Source organism: Equus przewalskii, chromosome 1, assembly GCF_037783145.1.
Source record: "Equus przewalskii isolate Varuska chromosome 1, EquPr2, whole genome shotgun sequence".
In the NCBI taxonomy this organism is placed as follows: Eukaryota; Metazoa; Chordata; class Mammalia; order Perissodactyla; family Equidae; genus Equus; species Equus przewalskii.
In genome coordinates this window covers 60,222,521-60,242,078 of record NC_091831.1, presented here as the reverse complement: position 1 = coordinate 60,242,078, position 19,558 = coordinate 60,222,521, and the positions used below count along the sequence as shown (strand labels likewise).

Here is a 19,558-nt window from a genome sequence, read left to right as displayed (position 1 = left end):
AGAGGCGTGGAGGACGCGCTCCTGGGGAGCGCTTCCGGGTCCTTTGGCCCCTGCGCCTTACTTCGGTTTGTCTGCGGTGGCGGTTACCTCTTCTCTCAGTTTGGCGTGCTCGTTATTTCGCTCGCTTTTGTGATTCAGGGCTTCACCTCCTCCGCGACATCGCACGCCTTCTGCTTTCCTCTCCCTCTCCAAACCACCACGAAGCAGGGTTAAATTGGCTGTGCCGCTTTCCTTCCTCCTGAGCAGTCTCGAAGCCCGGGGCTGTGTGAAAGGCGGACGAAAGCGACTGCGGTCTCTGAGGCAGCTCTCTGCTTCCAGAGCTTCTGGTCTGAAGGCCCGGTCTTAACATTGAGGTCTGCCTTTGTGGAGAGCCTTGCTTTTTTTTTTGAGAGGTTCTGGGGGAATAAAGCACTAGGGTGTAATGTCATTAAGCTATTCCTAATAATACCCCATCTTCCCCCCATTCAAGTCGGTTTACCTTCTAAGTTATTTCTCACAACGCAAAATCTCTCTTTGGTTCCATAAGCAAACTACCAATTAAACTGACTTATGTTCTGGGGGTTGGATTAGTGTATTTAGTAAGGATTGATCTGTTTTCTTTGGGACTCTTCACGTGTTTTGGGTTTCAAGACTATCCAGCCTATGTGGTAGGAACACTGGTTGAATTTAAACACAGCTAGCCCGTAAGGAACCTTTCCTTCCTGAATTATTGATTGATTATGTGGTGACTAGAAGCTTGACTTCTCACTGATGCACAGTTTATTGGACAGTGGCCTATAGAAATTGGATTCCTCCCCTCAGCAATGTATTATTGGTTTGAAGAACCACGTTGGTTCGGCCATATTTTAACTGTCTTCATAGGCAACTGGATCTAGTCATTGAGTGTATATTTCAAGCACCTCTAAAAGTACTTAGGGGCTTTTTTTCCCCTGAAGGATAAGTGTATTAAATATTCCTAATTCTCTTAATTATCATGCTGGACGGAAAAGGTGAAACACTTTGCAAATGGTTAAACACAGAAGGTTGCATTTTGTTTCTTTTAAAGTAATAAGCAGACCTGTTCTCTCTTACACAGTGATGGGCAGGCTGTATGTAAAGGGCTCAGTACTTTTTAATCATCTTTTTTGGAGCACTGAACAGTTTATAAATTGTTGTCTAGAGTGAGCCAGGAATGGAATAGTGTAGTGGAAAATGCAGCAATTGGCTTAAAACAGCTTACAGATAGGGGAAATCTAATGGAAACACTGCTCGTTTTGCTTAGGATGTATTGAGAACAGATGCCCAATTATGGTCTTTCAGGCCTACATAATGATCCATATGATAGAGATAGAGTTTTTATTTCTGATTGAAACAAAAGGTAAGGTGATGATTTATTTTTCAGGATTTCACTGGAATATTATTTGGGAAACGTATCATGGAAGTTCTTCGCCCACAGCTTATAAAAATTGGCGGACGGATTTACAGGAAGAATCCCATCCAAGAACAGACTTATCAACATGAAGAAGATGATGAAGACTTCTATCAAGGTAATCCTAGTTGCTCTTTGGTCAGATTAGAAGTGAAATGTTCTCTGTATTGTAAAAGCAATTCTTTGTTTTGTTTCAGTGTGCTTCTGTGTAAGCGCTGAAATTTGAGATGTTTGGTCTCTCATACCTCTGTTCGTGGTGATGTCTTAGGGGACTGATGAGTTTGGGTTTGATGAGGTGTTCTCAGTTGCAGTTCATAAGTCAAGTTATGTTATCTTTCTACAGAGGCTTAGGTGTAATAAGGAATAACTTTAGTTAACTATTAATATTAACCATTAATATTCTGTGACAAAAGTTGCTTTATCTGTAAAGTTGTCAAGTAATATATATCAATTATTAAAAGAAGTGAACATATGTAAAGTATTTTTATCCTCGCCCAATAATGTTAGCTGTTACTGTTATTGTCTTATTTTTTCCTCTTTTGCAGATATATTCAGGCAGTTCCAAATATACAACTAACATAACTTTATTATTATCTAGGGACAATTTTAAGAAGTAAACTAAACATTTGAGATGATTATAAATATTTTCAGGCTAATTAACTTTGACTTGGGTTTAATGCATATACAGGCCCTTTCAGGTTCTCTGCTTCCTTTTTCTTTTGGTTTATGAGCTTTTCCCCTGGCCCTGAGCCAGGGGGTTAGTCTTCCCTGTGGTCCTCCCCATTGTTTTCCTTCATCCTTCGGGTCTTGAGCTCCTTTATTTCACCTCCTCCTTTCTCTTTGTCTTGGCTATATGGAGTAAGTTCTTCCAGTATAGCTCCTACCTCTTTCACTGACGCAATTTCGTGTCTTTTTTTTTTTCGAGAGGTTTTTTTTTTTTTTCTGCTTTATCTCCCCAGACCACCCCTGTACACAGTTGTATATCTTAGTTGCAGGTCCTTCTAGTTGTGGGATGTGGGATGCCACTTCAACGTGGCCTGACGAGTGGTGCCATGTCCGCGCCCAGGATCCGAACCCTGGGCCGCCGTGGAGCGCTCGAACTTAACCACTCGGCCACGGAGCTGGCCCCGCAATTTTGTGTCTTAATACTAAAAAGCGCCGAGTTGTGCATTTTAAGAGGATGAGTTTTATGTTATATGAATTATATCTCCATAAAAAAATGTTTATTGTGTCTTAGCCTTCTGGGAGAAAACAGTTAAATAGTGGTGTGTATATACTACTTTTTCAAGGTTCCAAGACTGAAAGATTTAAAATAGTCCCCCTTTTTTTTGGTGAGGAAGGTTGTCTCTTAGCTAACATCTGTGCCGGTCTCCCTCTATTTTGTATGTGGGATGCTGCCAAAACATGGCTGACTAGTAGTGTGGAGGTCCACACCCGGGATCCAAACCTGCAAACCCTAGGCTGCTGAAGTGGAACACGCGAACTCTACCACCACACCACCAGGCGGGCCCCTAAAATAGTCATGTGTTTTTTATTGTTTGTTTCTCTTCTAAGTACAGGTCAGAAGGAGTGTCAGAGCAGTGTGCTGCAGTGTGAAGTGTTGGGCTGTTTTTTTTTGTGTGTATTGCTTTTCTTAAACCTTGAGACTGGTTGACAGCTGAAGAGAAGACTTGTCCACAGAGCAGCAACTCTGAGCAGGGGGTTATGCTTTCTGTGCAGGCTTCATGGAATGTGCAGAAGAGCCCTGTGATGCCTACGAGGTGGTCCAGACCCAGCAAGGTTTCCGGTGTACTGTGAAGGCCCCCAGCCTGCTCTACAAGTGAGTGAGGGCCCTGGCAGCTTGACGGGGAGGCACTTCCAGGAAACTCAGCGGGAAGCTGACTCTTCTCTTTTCCATACTTATTGCAGTGCTTGATTACTAATGACAAAATAGTTTGGTGTTTTATGTCCTAGAATTTCTAAGGACTGATTGCAGATTAGTTTCATCATTTCACATGTATCACCAAGTCCTGTTGATTTTACCTCTTGAATATCTTTTTAATCTGTCACTAATCTCTTTCTTTACTGCCACTACACTGTCTCTTCTGTGGATTACTTCAAATAGCCTACTTACTGGTCTCTCCACATTGATGCTTGCTCTCCGCCCAGTCAGTTTTTCACATTGAAGGTGGAATGATTTTTTTTAAAGTCAACTCTGGTTATTTTACTACCTCTGCTGAGGATGGAATTCTATTTCATTAGAGTAATGTCCAAAATCTTGCACATGACTTAGCCAGGCCTGTATTTTCAGCCTCAGCTAACACCCCTCTTTCCCTGGCTTCGCACTTAAGCCCAGCTGGTTTTTTCAGTTCCTCAAACATGCCATACTCCTTCCTCCCTTAGAGCTTTGGCATATACTCTCCCCGTTGCCTCATAATCTTTCCTCTTCCTTGCCTAGTTATATTCTCCTTCCTCAGGGAAGCTCGCTTAGACACCGGCATCCCCACCACCCACATTGATTACTGTACTATGTATTTTCTTTTCTTTTTTTTTTTAAAGGTTGGCACCTGAGCTAACAACTGTTGCCAATCTTCTTCTCCCCTACCCACCCCCCCCAGTACATAGTTGTATATTTTTGAGTTGTGGGTCCTTCTAGTTGTGACATGTGGGATGCCGCCTCAGCGTGGCCTGATGAGTGGTGCCATGTCTTCGCCTAGGATCCGAACAGGCGAAACCCCGGGTCACCGAAGTGGAGTGCACGAACTTAACCACTCAGCCACGGGGCCAGCCCCCCATACTATATGTTTTCATAACACCCTCTACTTTTCCTTTGCAGCATGACTCAGTCTTGTTTATATTTATTTGTGCGCTATTTGATATTTCCTCCATTAGATGGGAAGCTTCTTGAGGGCAGGAATGTGTTTGTTCCATTAATCTCCAATGCTTGTCAAAGACTGATATGTTTTTTCCCAGAGTCATCTTTATAAATTGCTTGGAAACTTTGATTACTTCAATCTGTGCTTGCTTGCTTGTGTAATTGCCACATTCTGTCCTATATTAACCCCTAATATCGGTAGCTTCTGTGGCTAACTGGCTTCTTTTGGGCTTATACCTCTGAAGACAGGCTGGTCTAGGAAGTCCATAAATTGTTTTCTGTATTGTACCAAATTAAGTCTGTCCAAGCTCCGCTGTGAGAAGAGATCTACAAATGTGGAGTCATATACCTTTAAGCTCCTAGAGGCAAATAGTTTGATTTTCATCAACATTGAGAGTATTCTGAAACACCTATTAATGATGAAATTCTTCTCCTGGAATGTGGCCAAATGGGAAATCAAGTGCTAACCCTGACAGCTCACTTTCCTCTCAGGCTCCAGTGACATTTTCTTCTAAGAAACATGATTTTAGGAAGTCATGGCTTAGTTTCCTGATAACATCAATGTAACACGTCTTCCTTAATGTGTAATATGCTACTGCTAAGGTATGTAAAAATTCCTTAGATGTCTGATTCTAACTTGATGATCTTTTGAATTCTATATATTCTAAGTGCTTGTTATGTTCCAGAAGACCTGCATGTTAGATTAGGTGTTGGTTTTGCTCAATTCTAATTAACAGACAGTATTTACTAGGAAGATTTATTTCTTATGAATCATTTCTGTAGGCTTATTTGGATCAAGGAAGAAATTATTTGACCAAACTAATTTACAGAGCCTAATGGTGGTAACACCTGTCCATGAACCAGATCTAATGCTGTGGTTCCCAACTTCAGGTACATGTTAGAATCACCTGGGAGGCTTTTAAAACTCCCCTTACCTGGGTGCACCCCAGACTAGTAAATTAGAATCTCTGGAGCTGGACCCAGGCATCATTAGTTTTTGAAGCCCCCTGGGGGATTCTGGTGTGTAGCCAAGATTAAGAACCACTTGGATCTGGTAAGAATTTCCACTTATGTATTCAATAAAAGAAGTCACCCTTTCACTGTGTATCTGTATTATTGTAGTGGATGTTTTAGACTTCCCACGTTTTTTGAGTCTGCCTTACTCTTAACTGGAAGGATGCCAATATGAGCTTAATAAGGATAGCATGGACTGCACTGAGCTATGTGCCAGTCACTGGGAAGCCCTTTTATATATGATTGCATTTAATCCTTACAACAACTTTATGATGCTTAGTTATTATTCACTCCATTTATATGTGAGAAAATAGACTTAGAGTGGTTAAATGACTTTCCCAAGGTTTGTGTGATTCTAAAGACTCTTTAACCTCAACCACTTCCTTTTCTAAGGTGCCTAGACTATTAATGAGACTTTGAGCCCACTACTTTTTGTGATAGGCTTGTCCACTAGCTACATGCTAACAGGAGGCTGGTTGAAAGCACCCTTTGCTGATAAGGCCTGGAAAGATAGAGGCCTGACAGAGTTGGTGCAATAGAATCTCTAGCCCAACACAGAGGAAAACCACATGGAAATTGTGGCATTCCAATTCTCTTCTAAACATCTTGTTTATTTAAAAACTGGCTTACTGCAATAGATCTTAATGGAAATAATCAGACTTAGTTATCCCATGTAAAAACAAATGCACGATTTTATTTTATTTTATTTTTTATTTTTTGGGGGAAGTTAGCCCTGAGCTAACATCTGCCCCCAATCCTCCTCTTTTTTGCTGAGGAAGACTGGCCCTGAGCTAACATCCATGCCCATCTTCCTCTCCTTTCTATGTGGGATGCCTGCAACAGCATTGCTTGACAAGTGGTACATAAGTCCACACCCAGGATCTAAACTACCGAACCCTGGGCCGCCGAAGCGAAACATGGGAATTAACTGCTGTGCCACCGGTCTGGCCCCCAAATGCACAATTTTAGACGTAGTCACCCGTGCTATTGGGTACTGTAATTGAAATCATAGAAGCTGAAATACTGTTGATGATGGGGACGTTTATTCTCATAACTTTATAGTCCTGTGATGATCTATTAGTGCTTTTTGGACTCTGAAACTTCTCTCCTGGGATCCAGTAGTCTCATTTACTTACACATCTAATTACTGTGGGTTCCAGAAGATAACCTTGGATTGTCAGAATTATTTATACTTAGGACGTCTAGGCACATAGTGTAAATGAGTCAATAGATGATTGAAATGGAGTAGATGAAAGACAGTAGGGACTGATGGGGATTGTGGTGAGCTCATGTTCCATTTTTATTTCATTAATTTTTTGCTGAGGAAGAGTCACCCTGAGCTAACATCTGTTGCCAATCTTCCCCTTTTTGTATGTGAGCTGCTGCCACAGCATGGCCACTCACAGATGAGTGGTGTAGGTCTGTGCCCAGGAGCCAAACCCATCATCAAAGTGGAGCGCTCCAAACTTAACCACTTAAGCCACTGGGGCTGGCTCTCATGTTCTGTTTTTAAAGACAAGAGTAGGCTCCAGCCTATTGTAGCCATGAGTTGTCAGATCTTCTAATTTTTTAAATAACCTAGAAATCTGTATTTTTAGGTGAATTTTCTCAATTTTTAGGTGAAATCTTCCAAGTAAAACATTTCTATGTGCTGAATTCAGCCTGAGGGTTACCTGTTTACTTGCTGTGCTTTTGAATCTATCCTGAATAGATGACCCTGCTCTTTGCTAAGCTTTTTACTCTTATCTATTAATCAGTGATAATTCCTTTAGGATGAACTCATAATCTAGATGATTTGCTCTCCAAAGGACAAGGGTTTCCCCCCTCACACTATAGACCCATTGGTTGTTGGCAGTGCCCTTTGAGACTGTACCAGCTTTCCTTTCACTGAACTGGAGACCCAGATTTTGAATTTAATTTTGAGAGGCGAACTGGTATTGGGCATAGTTACTCTATCTATACATTGAATTGGCTGTCGGGCATCATTTTGCCAGTTAGTGTAATGCAGCATGTTCTGTAAAGCTGTATGTCTTATAATTTCCTCTACAAAAATTGAGCTTTTACTGAAGTACTTTCTGTAAGTGAGTATCTCTGGCCACATTTTATTTATTTTGAAGATTGGCACCTAAGCTAACAACTGTTGCCAATCTTTTTTTTTGCTTTTTCTCCCTAAACTCCCCCGCCCTACATAGTTGTATATTTTAGTGGTGGGTCCCTCTAGTTGTGGCATGTAGGACACCGCCTCAACATGGCCTGATAAGCAGTGCCGTGTCCGCACCCAGGATCTGAACTGGCAAAACCCTAGGCCACTGAAGCGGAGTATGCGAACTCAGCCACTTGACCATGGGGCCAGCCCCCTACATTTGATTTAAACATGATGGAATTCTTTATTCTGTTACAGATTGACTTAATATCCTTCCATTAATTATTTTTTCTTTATATTATAGGCATATAGTTGGAAAGAGAGGGGACACTAGGAAGAAACTAGAAGTGGAGACCAAAACTTCTATTAGCATTCCTAAGCCTGGACAAGAAGGAGAAATTGGTAAGACTCAGTAAACATAAGTGGTAACTGCAAGCACTTTTGCATGTGTATGGAATAATGTGACCCATCTTAGGTGTCGAGTGGCTATATATATATATATATACATTTTTTTTTTTTTTGAGCAAGATTAGCTCTGAGCTGACATCTGCTGCCAATCCTCCTCTTTTTGCTGAGGAAGGCTGGCCCTGAGCTAACATCCATGCCCATCTTCCTCTACTTTATGTGTGGGATGCCTACCACGGCATGGCTTGCTAAGTGGTGCCATATCCGCACCCGGGATCTGAACCGGTGAACCCTGGGCCACCGAAGCGAAATGTGCACACTTAACCTCTGTGCCACTTGGCCGGCCCCATCTTTATGGGCTTCTATAGCTATTGGCCTTTTTGTGATATATCAGTATCAACCTCCCAAATGAGGGAAGATGTAGTTGTACAATCTTGTCTTGAGTACCTGGGCCTTCATTTTATGCTTTACTATGCACTGATGGAATAAAGCTTCCAGATCTCAATGAGTATTAGGAGATTTCTTTTATGCTTTAGTAGCTTGAATTGGAGTTGGTGAATTGTTTCAAGTTAGAATTAGAGAAAATCAATGAGATCAGCAAATTTGAAATAAAGTTCAGCCCTTTCCATAAATGTTCTCTTGTTCTTAGCTTGCTTTGTAGACTGGAAAGAAAATTCTGAGAGTAATGATTAAAGTAACCTGTTTCGAATAACTGCTCAGGTGAGAAAAAATAGTATAGCAATATAAATACAAGTTAGAAAGTGATTGTCCCAAGCATTGGTATGAGCCAGGGGCACAGACTTGTGTTGTAACATGGCTTTGAATGAGGGGCACTATAGGGATAAAATTTTTAAAAACTTACTCTAAAACGATAGGGCTTTTTCAAAGTCAGATAAGTGCAGCAGCTTGCAATAATTCATTTTCCATGAACACCCATAGATTGTATTAAGTTTTTGGAGAAAAAAATTACAAGTTCTCTTCTCCTTTTGCCCTGTGTGAGAATAATCACTGTGACAGATAAGTAGCAGTTGACTTTAGAGCAGTGCTGTCATGATGGGAATGTTCCATATCTGCACCATCCAGTACAGGAGCCACTAGCCACGTGTGACTGTGAAGACTCGAAATGTGTCTAGTGTGCTGAGGAACTGAACTTTCAATTCTGTTTAGTTCTAATTCATTTTACTTTGAATTTAACTAGCTGCATGTGAGCTCCTATATTGGACAGCAAAGTGTTAGAGTTTTCCCCAGCCCTTTGATAGCTTCAGCAAACTCTAGCATACGAACTTTGATGACATTTTTAAAAGATTTTCATTAAAATAAATATTCGGGGGCTGGCCCCATGGCCAAGTGGTTAAGTTCGCACGCTCCACTGCAGGCGGCCCAGTGTTTTCTTGGTTCAAATCCTGGGTGCGGACATGGCACTGATCATCAAGCCACGCTGAGGCAGTGTCCCACATGCCACAACTAGAAGGACCCACAACGAAGAATATACAACTATGTACTGGGGGCTTTGGGAAGAAAAAGGGAAAAAAAAAAAAAAATTCAGTTCATTAGAATTACAGATACAAAAACTTGGGTCTTTCCTTAAGTTTTAAAGTTCGAGTTACAAATCTTGAAGTAATTTTATGATTGTATTAAAGGTTATTTCTTTATCTAGTTTTTTCTGATTGTAAAATTAATACATGTTTCAAAAAATGAAAGCTTGCAGAAATTATATAAAGTATAAAGGGAAGTCTCTTGTAATATGAATCTCAGACATAATCACTATTAACAGTTGAATATCTTCCCCATGTTTTCTATCCAGATAGTAACATAAAAATTTTTATTGCAGTAAAAATTATAACATGGTATAAATGTGGAGACCTTAGCCATTTTAAGATGCTAGAGTCATTCCAAAGTTCATCTAGAAAAGGGTAAGCAGGTTGTAAATTCCATTTTGACTTAGAAAGTACAAATATTTCAGTGTGAAAAACAAGTGTGTCTAATCGTTAAAAGTAGGAATTTATTGGAACTAATTTAATTGAAAAACAAGAGAATAAACCGGCTTATTGGTCTTGTAGGGAAGAAAGGATATAGGAAAATCAAATTTATTGGTTAGAGTAAATTCAGTTGTGATGTGAAATCAAGACTGCAGTTGCATTGGTGTGGTATTTGCTGTCATTTATTCATTTTCTTTTGCCTCTCCTAAATTAGACAGACTAGAGAAGGAAGTGATCTAGTAGGTTTTCTTTTGTTTTTTTTGAGGAAGATTAGCCCTGAGCTAACATCTGCTGCCAATCCTCCTCTTTTTGCTGAGGAAGCCTGGCCCTGAGCTAACATCCCTGCCCATCTTCCTGTACTTTATATGTGGGACGCCTCCCACAGCATAGCTTGCCAAGCGATGCCATGTGCGCACCCGGGACCCAAACCAGCAAGCCTCGGGCTGCTGAAGTGGAACGTGTGAACTTGACCGCTGTGCCACCGCACCGGCCTGATCTAGTAGGTTTTGATTTGTCCTCTAGTCAAGGACCTGGTCTAGTCTGTTTTGGAGTCTTAGGTAAAGGGATAGAAGAAGATGCTTTTAAAATAATATCGTCATTGTAGATGTACGGATGGCCAATAGGCACATGAAAAGATGCTCATCATCGCTGATCATCAGGGAAATGCAAATCAAACCTACACTAAGATATCACCTTACACCCATTAGAATGACAAAAATATCTAAAACTAATAGTAACAAATGTTGGAGAGGTTGTGGAGGAAAAGGAACCCTCATACACTGCTGGTGGGAATGCAAACTGGTGAAGCCACTATGGAAAACAGTATGGAGATTCCTCAAAAAATTAAAAATAGAACTACCATACGATCCAGCCATCCCACTACTGGGTATCTATCCAAAGTGCTTGAAGTCAGCAATTCCAAAAGTCCTAGGTACCCCAATGTTCATTGCAGCATTATTTACAATAGCCAAGACATGGAAGCAACCTAAGTGCCCATCAACAGATGAATGGATAAAGAAGATGTGGTACATATATACAATGGAATACTACTCAGCTGTAAAACAGAACAAAATCATTCCATTTGCAATAACATGGATGGATCTTGAGGGAATTATGTTAAGTGAAATAAGCCAGCTAGAGAAGGATAATCTGTGTGTGACTCCACTCATATGAGGAATTTAGAAATGTGGACTAAGAGAACAGTTTAGTGGCTACCAGGGGAAAGGTGGGGTGGGGGGTGGGCAGAAAGGGTGAAGGGGTGCACCTACAACACGAATGACAAACATTTAGGTACAACTGAAATTTCACAACATTGTAACCTATCATTAACTCAATAAAAAAAATAATAATATCATCATTGTAGTTAGGGAATTGGTTTTTTAAAGTTTAACATCAATGCCTTTAATTATATTCTTCCTACATATTCCTTGTTATAGTCCTTAGACCCATGCCACGTAAATTCTGGTCTCAGGTATTTGTAGTTGTAGAATATTTCTAAACTCATCATATTTGCTGTTTAGTCATTGTTTAATCAGCTTTGAATCTTTTGTGGAAATCCTTCTATCTGAGCACCTTTCATGTGCCCTTTTCAGTTTTCTGTGTTACAAAAATGAAAACATCTTATTAGTCTTATTCTCTACCAAACCACCTATGAATGAGAAAGAACAGATTTAACATTTTGTACCAAACTTTTACAGATATAAAACATAAATATGAGTTTTAAGCTTCCCTTGCCTCTACCCCTTTTTCTTTTAGTTTCTTATCATGTTTTTGATCCTTGGCAGAGATAATTATAATTTCTGCTTTCCTTTAATTTTGTCCCAGTTTGCCTTTGAACCCTCCTGTATCAGTACTTCTCTAGCATAGTACTTGAGTGCCTGCTATGGATACTTCCCTTCACTGGGCCTTTGAGTCTTTTGGATTCTTAAAGTATTCTATCTGATAATATAAATAATGTCATTAGAAAACATCATATCTCTATTTCTTACATTTTTAGGTTATTATTTATGTCACCTGTTTACTTAGGCAAAAGGCAAACAGTTCTCAGGCTTTCTGTTAATTAATTCATTCACAATTTACTTCTTTTCCTAGAAATTTCCATCATTTCTCTACAACAAAATGGGTATGATACCTTGATTCTTATTAAGAAATAGAAAGGTTGTTCTTAGGGAAAATATCAAGTGCTTTAATGGAAAGTATTAGGACAAATAAATGGAAGTATTTCTTTAACTTCTGCAGTTGCCTGGAGGGCACAAGCTTTGTGGTCTTGAAAGTATATAGCACATTTTACTGCTATTACACTTAATACTTCAATATTTTATAGCATATTCAGAAGTCTGTCCTTTACTCTTTAATAAATAGTCTGTGAAGCGCCAGTTTTGTTCATTGTTCACATCTTTAGCACCTTTCCTTAGTCTCTGTTTTGAGCCAAACCCTACCAGTTATGGAACCTAGAAGTTTAATCTCTACTTAAAACAGAGATTGTGTAATCCGTAAATGGTTTTCTTTTTGGAAACAGTGGTCTATGCTTTGTGGCTTTTTCCCCCTACTGTCATTTATATATACATAAAGACAGTTCAGATCAAAGAAGGCCAAATTATACCAAAACATGGATGTGGTATCCATACCTACAATGTAGACATAGATGAACGTTTTTACTTTGTTTCTCTTTTCCTACCTGCAGGATAGGATTGTATACATTGTAGTAGACTCGCCTTTGCTCTTTTACTATAGTGAATCACTAATAACTTCAGCCACAAGATTTTTTTAAATTAAGCTAAAATTCACATGACACAAAATTCCAATTTTTTGCTTTTAATTTTTATTGCTATTTGAATTTCTATGTGTTCTTTTTCTTTTATTGTGGTAAAATATACACAACATAAAATTCACCATTTTGACCATTTTGAAGTGTTGAATTCAGTGGCATTTAGTACATTTACAATGTTGTACAACCATCACTACTATCTAGTTCCAGAACATTTTTTAAAAATTACTTTATTGAGGTCATATTGGCTTATAACAGAACATTTTTATCACCTTAAAAGGAAACCATGTACCCATTGAGCAGTTGCTCCTCGTTCCTCCCTACCCCTAGCCCTTGGCTGCCACTAATCTGCTTTCTGTCTCTGTGAATTTGCCAGTTCTGGATATTTCCTATAAATGGAAACATACAGCATGTGGCTTTTTGTGTCTGGCATCTTTCCCTTAGCATAATGTTTTCAAGATTCATCTGTATTTTTTGCATGTATCAGTATTTCATTCCTTTTTTTGGCTGAATAGAATTCCATTGTATGGAGATACTATAATTTATCTGTTTATCAGTTGATGGACGTCTGTTGTTCCCACCTTTTGGTGTTGTGACTGGAGCTGCTATGAGCATTTGTGTACAAGTTTTTTTGAACACCTGTTTTTATTTCTTTTTATTTATTTATTTATTTTTAAGATTTTGTTTCTCCTTTTTCTCCCCAAAGCCCCCTGGTACATAGTTGTGTATTTTTGGTTGTGAGCCCTTCTAGTTGTGGCATGTGGGATGCTGCCTCAGCGTGACTTGATGAGTGGTGCCATGTCCGCGTCCAGGATTTGAACCGGCGAAACCTTGGGCAGCCAAGGCGGAGTGCACGAACTTAACCTCTCGGCCATGGGGCCGGCCCCTGTTTTTATTTCTTTTGGGTTTCTATCTAGGAGTGGAATTGTTGGGTCATATGATAATTCTCTTTTTAACTCTTTAAGGAGCTCTCAGACTTTTCCATAGCAGCTGCACCATTTTACATTCCTACCCCAGCAAGGTATGAAGGTTTGCTTTGTAGCTTTTGAACTAGTTTTTCTGCTTCATCAGCTGGTCTTAAGGATATTCTGTTTTTCGATCTTATTCTGCTTAGATTGAATTTATCACTTTCTTACCCTTGGTACTGTCCCTTGTTTAGAATTATGTACACGTTCAGGACTGTTTTAGCTCTCCGGAGGTGATAGTGTTAAGAGGTCCCTATCTTACAAGCACTTGATGATCCTTGAGCTTGTTAACTCTTTTTTTTTTTTTTGCTTGCAGTAATCACTGGCCAGCATCGAAGTGGAGTAATTTCAGCCCGAACTCGGATTGATGTTCTTTTGCTCACTTTTAGAAGAAAGCAGCCCTTCACTCACTTCCTTGCCTTTTTCCTCAATGAAGTTGAGGTTCAGGAGCGATTCCTGAAATTCCAGGAAGAGGTACTGGAGAAATGCTCCATGGTAAGCAGCAAGCAAAACAAAAAGTTAAAGAGAAAAATGAAGTGTACAAAAATGGTTCATAATTCAAACAGTAGATACAAATCTCTTCTCCCACCAAAATAGGTAGTCATTTGTGATGGTGTCTTTTAATTCTGAATTGACATAAGTCTCTATATATTACTGAAATATTCTTTAAAAGTTTCGAGACATAAAAGGATCATTCTAATATACACACTATTCTGCACCTTGCAGGTGGCAGTGTTAATGAGATGCCATTATTTGTAGATCTGCTGCCTCTGGGTAGTCATGGCTTACTTGGGGTTAGTAAGTAAAAGACAAATTTGCATACAGAATTGTCATACTTATGTAACAGTGAAATGCTTGTGACTAGGATAATACCAGATAATCTTCATTAGAAAACAAATTTTAAAACTCCTTTTGGCTATAATTTTAGGTGATTTAAAGAAATACTTAGTGATTTTTAACAAGGTTTATGAAAGTGATATATGTGCATTATAGAAAATTTAGAAAATATAGAAAAGATTAATAAAAAGTCACCCATCATCTCACCACTGAGAGATGATAATGTGGCTTATTTGTGTGTGTGTGTGTACACACACATACATTTAAAAAATAAAATATGACTTGTATATGGTTTTATATCCTGCTTTCTTTGAAATTTAGCATTATACCATGATCATAGTTTTGTCATTGAACAAAAACCTAAGTCTTTTACCTTTGCTTTGGAGGCCAGGAAGGAAATTAGAGCAGTGATGACTAAAATAACAGTCTGATTTCATTAACTGTTCAGATGACTTAATTTTTTAAAAAATTTTTTATTGAGATAATGGTAAGTTACAATCTTGTGAAATTTCCGTTGCACATTATTGTTTGTCAGTCGTGTTGTAGGTGCACCCCTTCACCCTTTGTGCGCACCCCCCACCCCACCTTTCCCCTAGTAGCCACTAATCTCTTCTCTTTGTCCACATGTTTAAATTCCTCATATGAGTGGAATCATACACAGATTGTCCTTCTCTAGCTGGCTTATTTCACTTAGCATAATTCTCTCAAGGTCCATCCATGTTGTTGCAAATGGGACATTTTTTTTTGTTTTTTTTTACGGCTGAGTAATATTCCATTGTATATATATATACCACATCTTCTTTATCCAATCATCTGTTGATGGGCACTTAGGTTGCTTCCACGTCTTGGCTATTGTAAATAGTGCTGCAATGAACATTGGGGTGCATGGGACTTTTGGAATTGCTGACTTCAAGTTCTTTGGGTAGATACCCAGGAGTGGGATAGCCGGGTCGTATGGTAGTTCTATTTTTAATTTTTTGAGGAATCTCCATACTGTTTTCCATAGTGGCTTCACCAGTTTGCATTCCCACCAGCAGTGTATGAGGGTTCCGTTTTCTCCACAACCTCTCCAACATTTGTTACTATTAGTTTTAGATATTTTTGTCATTCTAATGGGTGTAAGGTGATATCTTAGTGTAGGTTTGATTTGCATTTCCCTGATGATCAGCGATGATGAGCATCTTTTCATGTGCCTATTGGCCATCCGTATATCTTCTTTGGAGAAATGTCTGTTCATGTCTCCTGCCCATTTTTTGATCAGGTGGTTTGATTTTTTGTTGTTGAGTTGTGTGAGTTCTTTATATATTATGGAGATTAACCCTTTGTCAGATATATGCTTTGCAAATGTTTTTTCCCAATTAGTGAGTTTTTTGTTTCAATCCTGTTTTCCTTTGCCTTGAAGAAGCTCTTTAGTCTGATGAAGTCCCATTTGTTTATTCTTTCTATTGTTTCCCTTGTCTGAGAAGACATGGTGTCTGAAAAGATCCTTTTAATACTGATGTCAAAGAGTGTACTGCCTACATTTTCCTCTAGAAGTCTTATGGTTTCAGGTCTTACCTTTAGGTCTTTGATCCATTTAGAGTTTATTTTTGTGAATGGTGAAAAAGAATGATTGGTTTTCATTCTTTTACATGTGGCTTTCCAGTTTTCCCAGCAGCGTTTGTTGAAAAGACTTTCTTTCCTCCATTGTATGCCCTCAGCTCCTTTGTTGAAGATTAGCTGTCCATAGATGTGTGGTTTTATTTCTGGGCTTCTAATTCAGTTCCATTGATCTGTGTACCTCTTTTTGTACCAGTACCATGCTGTTTTGATTACTGTAGCTTTGTAGTATGTTTTGAAGTTAGGCATTGTGATGCCTCCAGCTGTGTTCGTTTTTCTCAGGATTGCTTTGGCAATTTGGGGTTTTTTGTTGCCTCATATGAATTTTAGGATTCTTTGTTCTATTTCTGTAAAGAATGTCATTGGGATTCTGATTGGGATTGCGTTCAATCTGTAGATTGCTTTAGGTAGTATGGAAATTTTAACTATGTTTATTCTTCTGATTTATGTACATAGAATGTCTTTCCATCTTTTTATGTCCTCATCCATTTCTTTCAGGAAAGCCTTGTAGTTTTCGTTGTGTAGGTCCTTCACTTCCTTAGTTAAATTCACCCTGAGGTATTTTATTCTTGTTGTTGCAATCGTGAATGGTATTGTGTTTTTGAGTTCTTTTTCTCTTAGTTCGTTATGAGAGTATAGCAATGCTACTGATTTATGTAAGTTGATCTTATATCATGCAATTTTGCTGTGGTTGTTGATTATTTCTAAAAGTTTTCCAGTGGATTCTTTGGGGTTTTCTATATATGAGACCATGTCATCTGCAAATAGCGAGAGTTTCACTTCTTCCCTCCCTATTTGGATTCCTTTTATTCCTTTCTCTTGCCTAATTTCTCTGGCCAAAACCTCCAGTAGTATGTTGAATAAGAATGGTGATAGAGGGCATCCTTGTCTCATTCCTGTTTTCATGGGGATGGCACTCAGCTTTTGCCCATTGAGTATGATGTTGGCTGTGTGTTTGTCATATATGGCCTTTATTATGTTGAGGTAATTTCCTTCTGTCCCCATTTTGTTCGGAGTTTTTATCATAAATGGCTGTTGGATCTTGTCAAATGCTTTCTCTGCATCTATTGAGATGATCATGTGGTTTTTATTCCTCAATTTGTTGATGTGGTGTATTATGTTGATTGATTTGCAGATGTTGAATCATCCCTGTGTCCCTGGTATGAGTCCCACTTGATCATGATGTATGATCCTTTTGATATATTGCTGAATTTGGGTTGCCAAAATTTTGTTGAGGATTTTTGCATCTATGTTCATCAGCGATATTGACCTGTCGTTCTCCTTTTTTGTGCTGTCCTCGTCAGGCTTTGGTATCAGCATGATATTGGCCTCGTAGAATGTGTTCGGAAGTGTTCCATCTTCCCTAATTTTTTGGAATAACTTGAAAAGTATAGGTATTAAATCCTTTTTGAAAGTTTGGTAGAATTCCCCAGGAAAGCCGTCTGGTCCTGGAGTTTTATTCTTTGGGATGCTTTTGATTGCTGTTTCAATCTCCTTCCTTGTGATTGGTCTGTTCAGACTGTCTGCTTCTTCTTGACTTAGCTTTGGGAGATTGTAAGAGTCTAAGAATTTATCCATTTCCTCTAGGTTATTCATTTTGTTGGCATATAGTTTTTCTTTTTTTTTTTTAAAGATTTGATTTTTTCCTTTTTCTCCCCAAAGCCCCCCGCTACATAGTTGTATATTCTTAGTTGTGGGTCCTTCTAGTTGTGGCATGTGGTATGCCGCCTCAGCATGACTCGATGAGCGGTGCCATATCCTTGCCCAGGATTCGAACCGATGAAACACTGGGCCACCTGCAGCGGAGTGCGCGAACTTAACCACTCGGCCACGGGGCCAGCCCCAGCATATAGTTTTTCGTAGTATTCTCTTATAATCTGTTGTGTTTCTGTGGAGTCTGTTATTTCTCCTCTTTCATTTCTGATTTTGTTGATTTGAGCTTTCTTTCTTTTTTTCTTTGTAAGTCTGGCCAGGGGTTTGTCAATTTTGTTTATCTTCTCAAAGAACCAGCTCTTTGTTTCATTGATCCTTTCTGCTGCCTTTTTTGTTTCACTAGCATTTATTTCTGCTCTGATTTTTATTATTTCTCTCCTTCTACTGACTTTGGGCTTTGTTCTTCTTTCTCTAATTCAGTTAGGCATAATTTGAGGTTGCTTATTTAGAATTTTTCTTGTTTGTTAATGTTGCTTGTAATGCGATGAATTTCCCTCTTAATACAGCTTTTGCTGCATCCCATAGGAGTTGGTATGACATGTTATCATTTTCATTTGTCTCCAGATATTTTTTGATTTCTTCTTTATTTTCTTCAGTGATCTATTGCTTGTTCAATAGCATATTGTTTAGTCTCCACATCTTTGTCCCTTTCTCAGCTTTTTTCTTGTAATTAATTTCTAGCTTTATAGCATTATGATGGGAGAAGATGCTTGTTATTATTTCAATTTTTTTAAATTTATAGAGGCTTGCCTTATTTCCCAACATATGGTCTATCCTTGACAATGTTCCATGTGCGCTTGAGAAGAATGTGTATTCTGCTGTTTTGGATGGAGTATTCTATATATGTCTATTAAGTCCAACTGTTTCAGCTTTTCATTTAATTCCACCGTTTCCTTGTTGATATTCTGTCTGGATGATCTGTCCAATGATGTGAGTGGGGTGTTGAGGTCCCCTACTAGTATTGTGTTATTTTTAGTATCTTCTTTTGCGTTTTTTAATAGTTACTTTTTGAACTGTGGTGCTCCTGTGTTGAATGCATAGATATTTATAGGTGTTATTTCTTCCTGTTGTAGTGTTCCTTTGATCATTTTATACTGACCCTCTATGTCTCTCTTTACCTGCCTTTTCTTGAACTCTATTTTGTCTGATATAAGTATTGTGACACCTGCTTTGTTTTGTTTGCCATTAGCTTGGATTACCGTCTTCCACCCCTTCACTCTGAGCCTGTGTTTGTCGTTGGAGCTGAGGTGTGTTTCCTGGAGGCAACAGATTGTTGGATCTTGGTCTTTAATCCATCTTGCCACTCTGTGTCTTTTTATTGGAGAGCTCAATCCATTTACATTGAGGGTGATTATTGATGCATGAGGGCTTAATGCTGTCATTCTGTCACTCATTTTCTGGTTTTCCTTCATTACCTTTGTTTCTTGTCCTGTGTGTTTTTGCCTACCCATTGACATCTCCTGTTTCTTATTTCATTACTTATTTTTTGTGTCTCTGTTCCGTTTTTAAGGTTAGTGGCTACCCTGAAGCTTGTATTCAGAATCTCGTTTATAACATAGTCCACTTTCTGGTGGCCTCTTATTTCCTTAGCCTAAACTGATTCAGTCCCTTTCCTCCTTCCCTCCTAAGTTATTGTCATCTCTTATTCCAACTTGTGTTGTGAGTTTGTGGTTGCAGTGATAAGATTGTCTTTGTTTTTGGTGTTTTCCTTCCCTTTATCCTAATGCTATAATTATATATTTGCTATCCTATTCTGATTCTATCTATTTGTCTCCTTACTCTGTGTTTTGTGACCCCTTTCTCCCTTTTTTTCTTGTTTCAGGTATGAGGGCCTTCTTGAGGATTTCTTGTATGGGGAGGGTCTCGTGGCTATG

The 19,558-nt window shown here is 38.9% G+C and overlaps 1 protein-coding gene across 2 annotated transcripts in view; it reads left to right on the top strand.

The window, feature by feature from the left end:
- The window catches only part of ASCC1 (activating signal cointegrator 1 complex subunit 1), a 117,838-nt gene that overhangs the window by 542 nt on the left and 97,738 nt on the right, over window positions 1-19,558 (top strand). Inside the window, exons 1-5 of one of the 2 annotated variants that reach the window (XM_070565405.1) lie at window positions 9-353; window positions 1,382-1,526; window positions 3,128-3,227; window positions 7,724-7,821; window positions 13,852-14,030. In XM_070565405.1, coding sequence (XP_070421506.1) covers window positions 1,415-1,526; window positions 3,128-3,227; window positions 7,724-7,821; window positions 13,852-14,030 — 489 coding nt within the window. In that variant the 5' untranslated portion in view covers window positions 9-353; window positions 1,382-1,414. Of the gene's footprint in view, window positions 1-8; window positions 354-1,381; window positions 1,527-3,127; window positions 3,228-7,723; window positions 7,822-13,851; window positions 14,031-19,558 lie in introns of those variants that run through there. The other variant, XM_070565396.1, reaches the window with a different exon arrangement.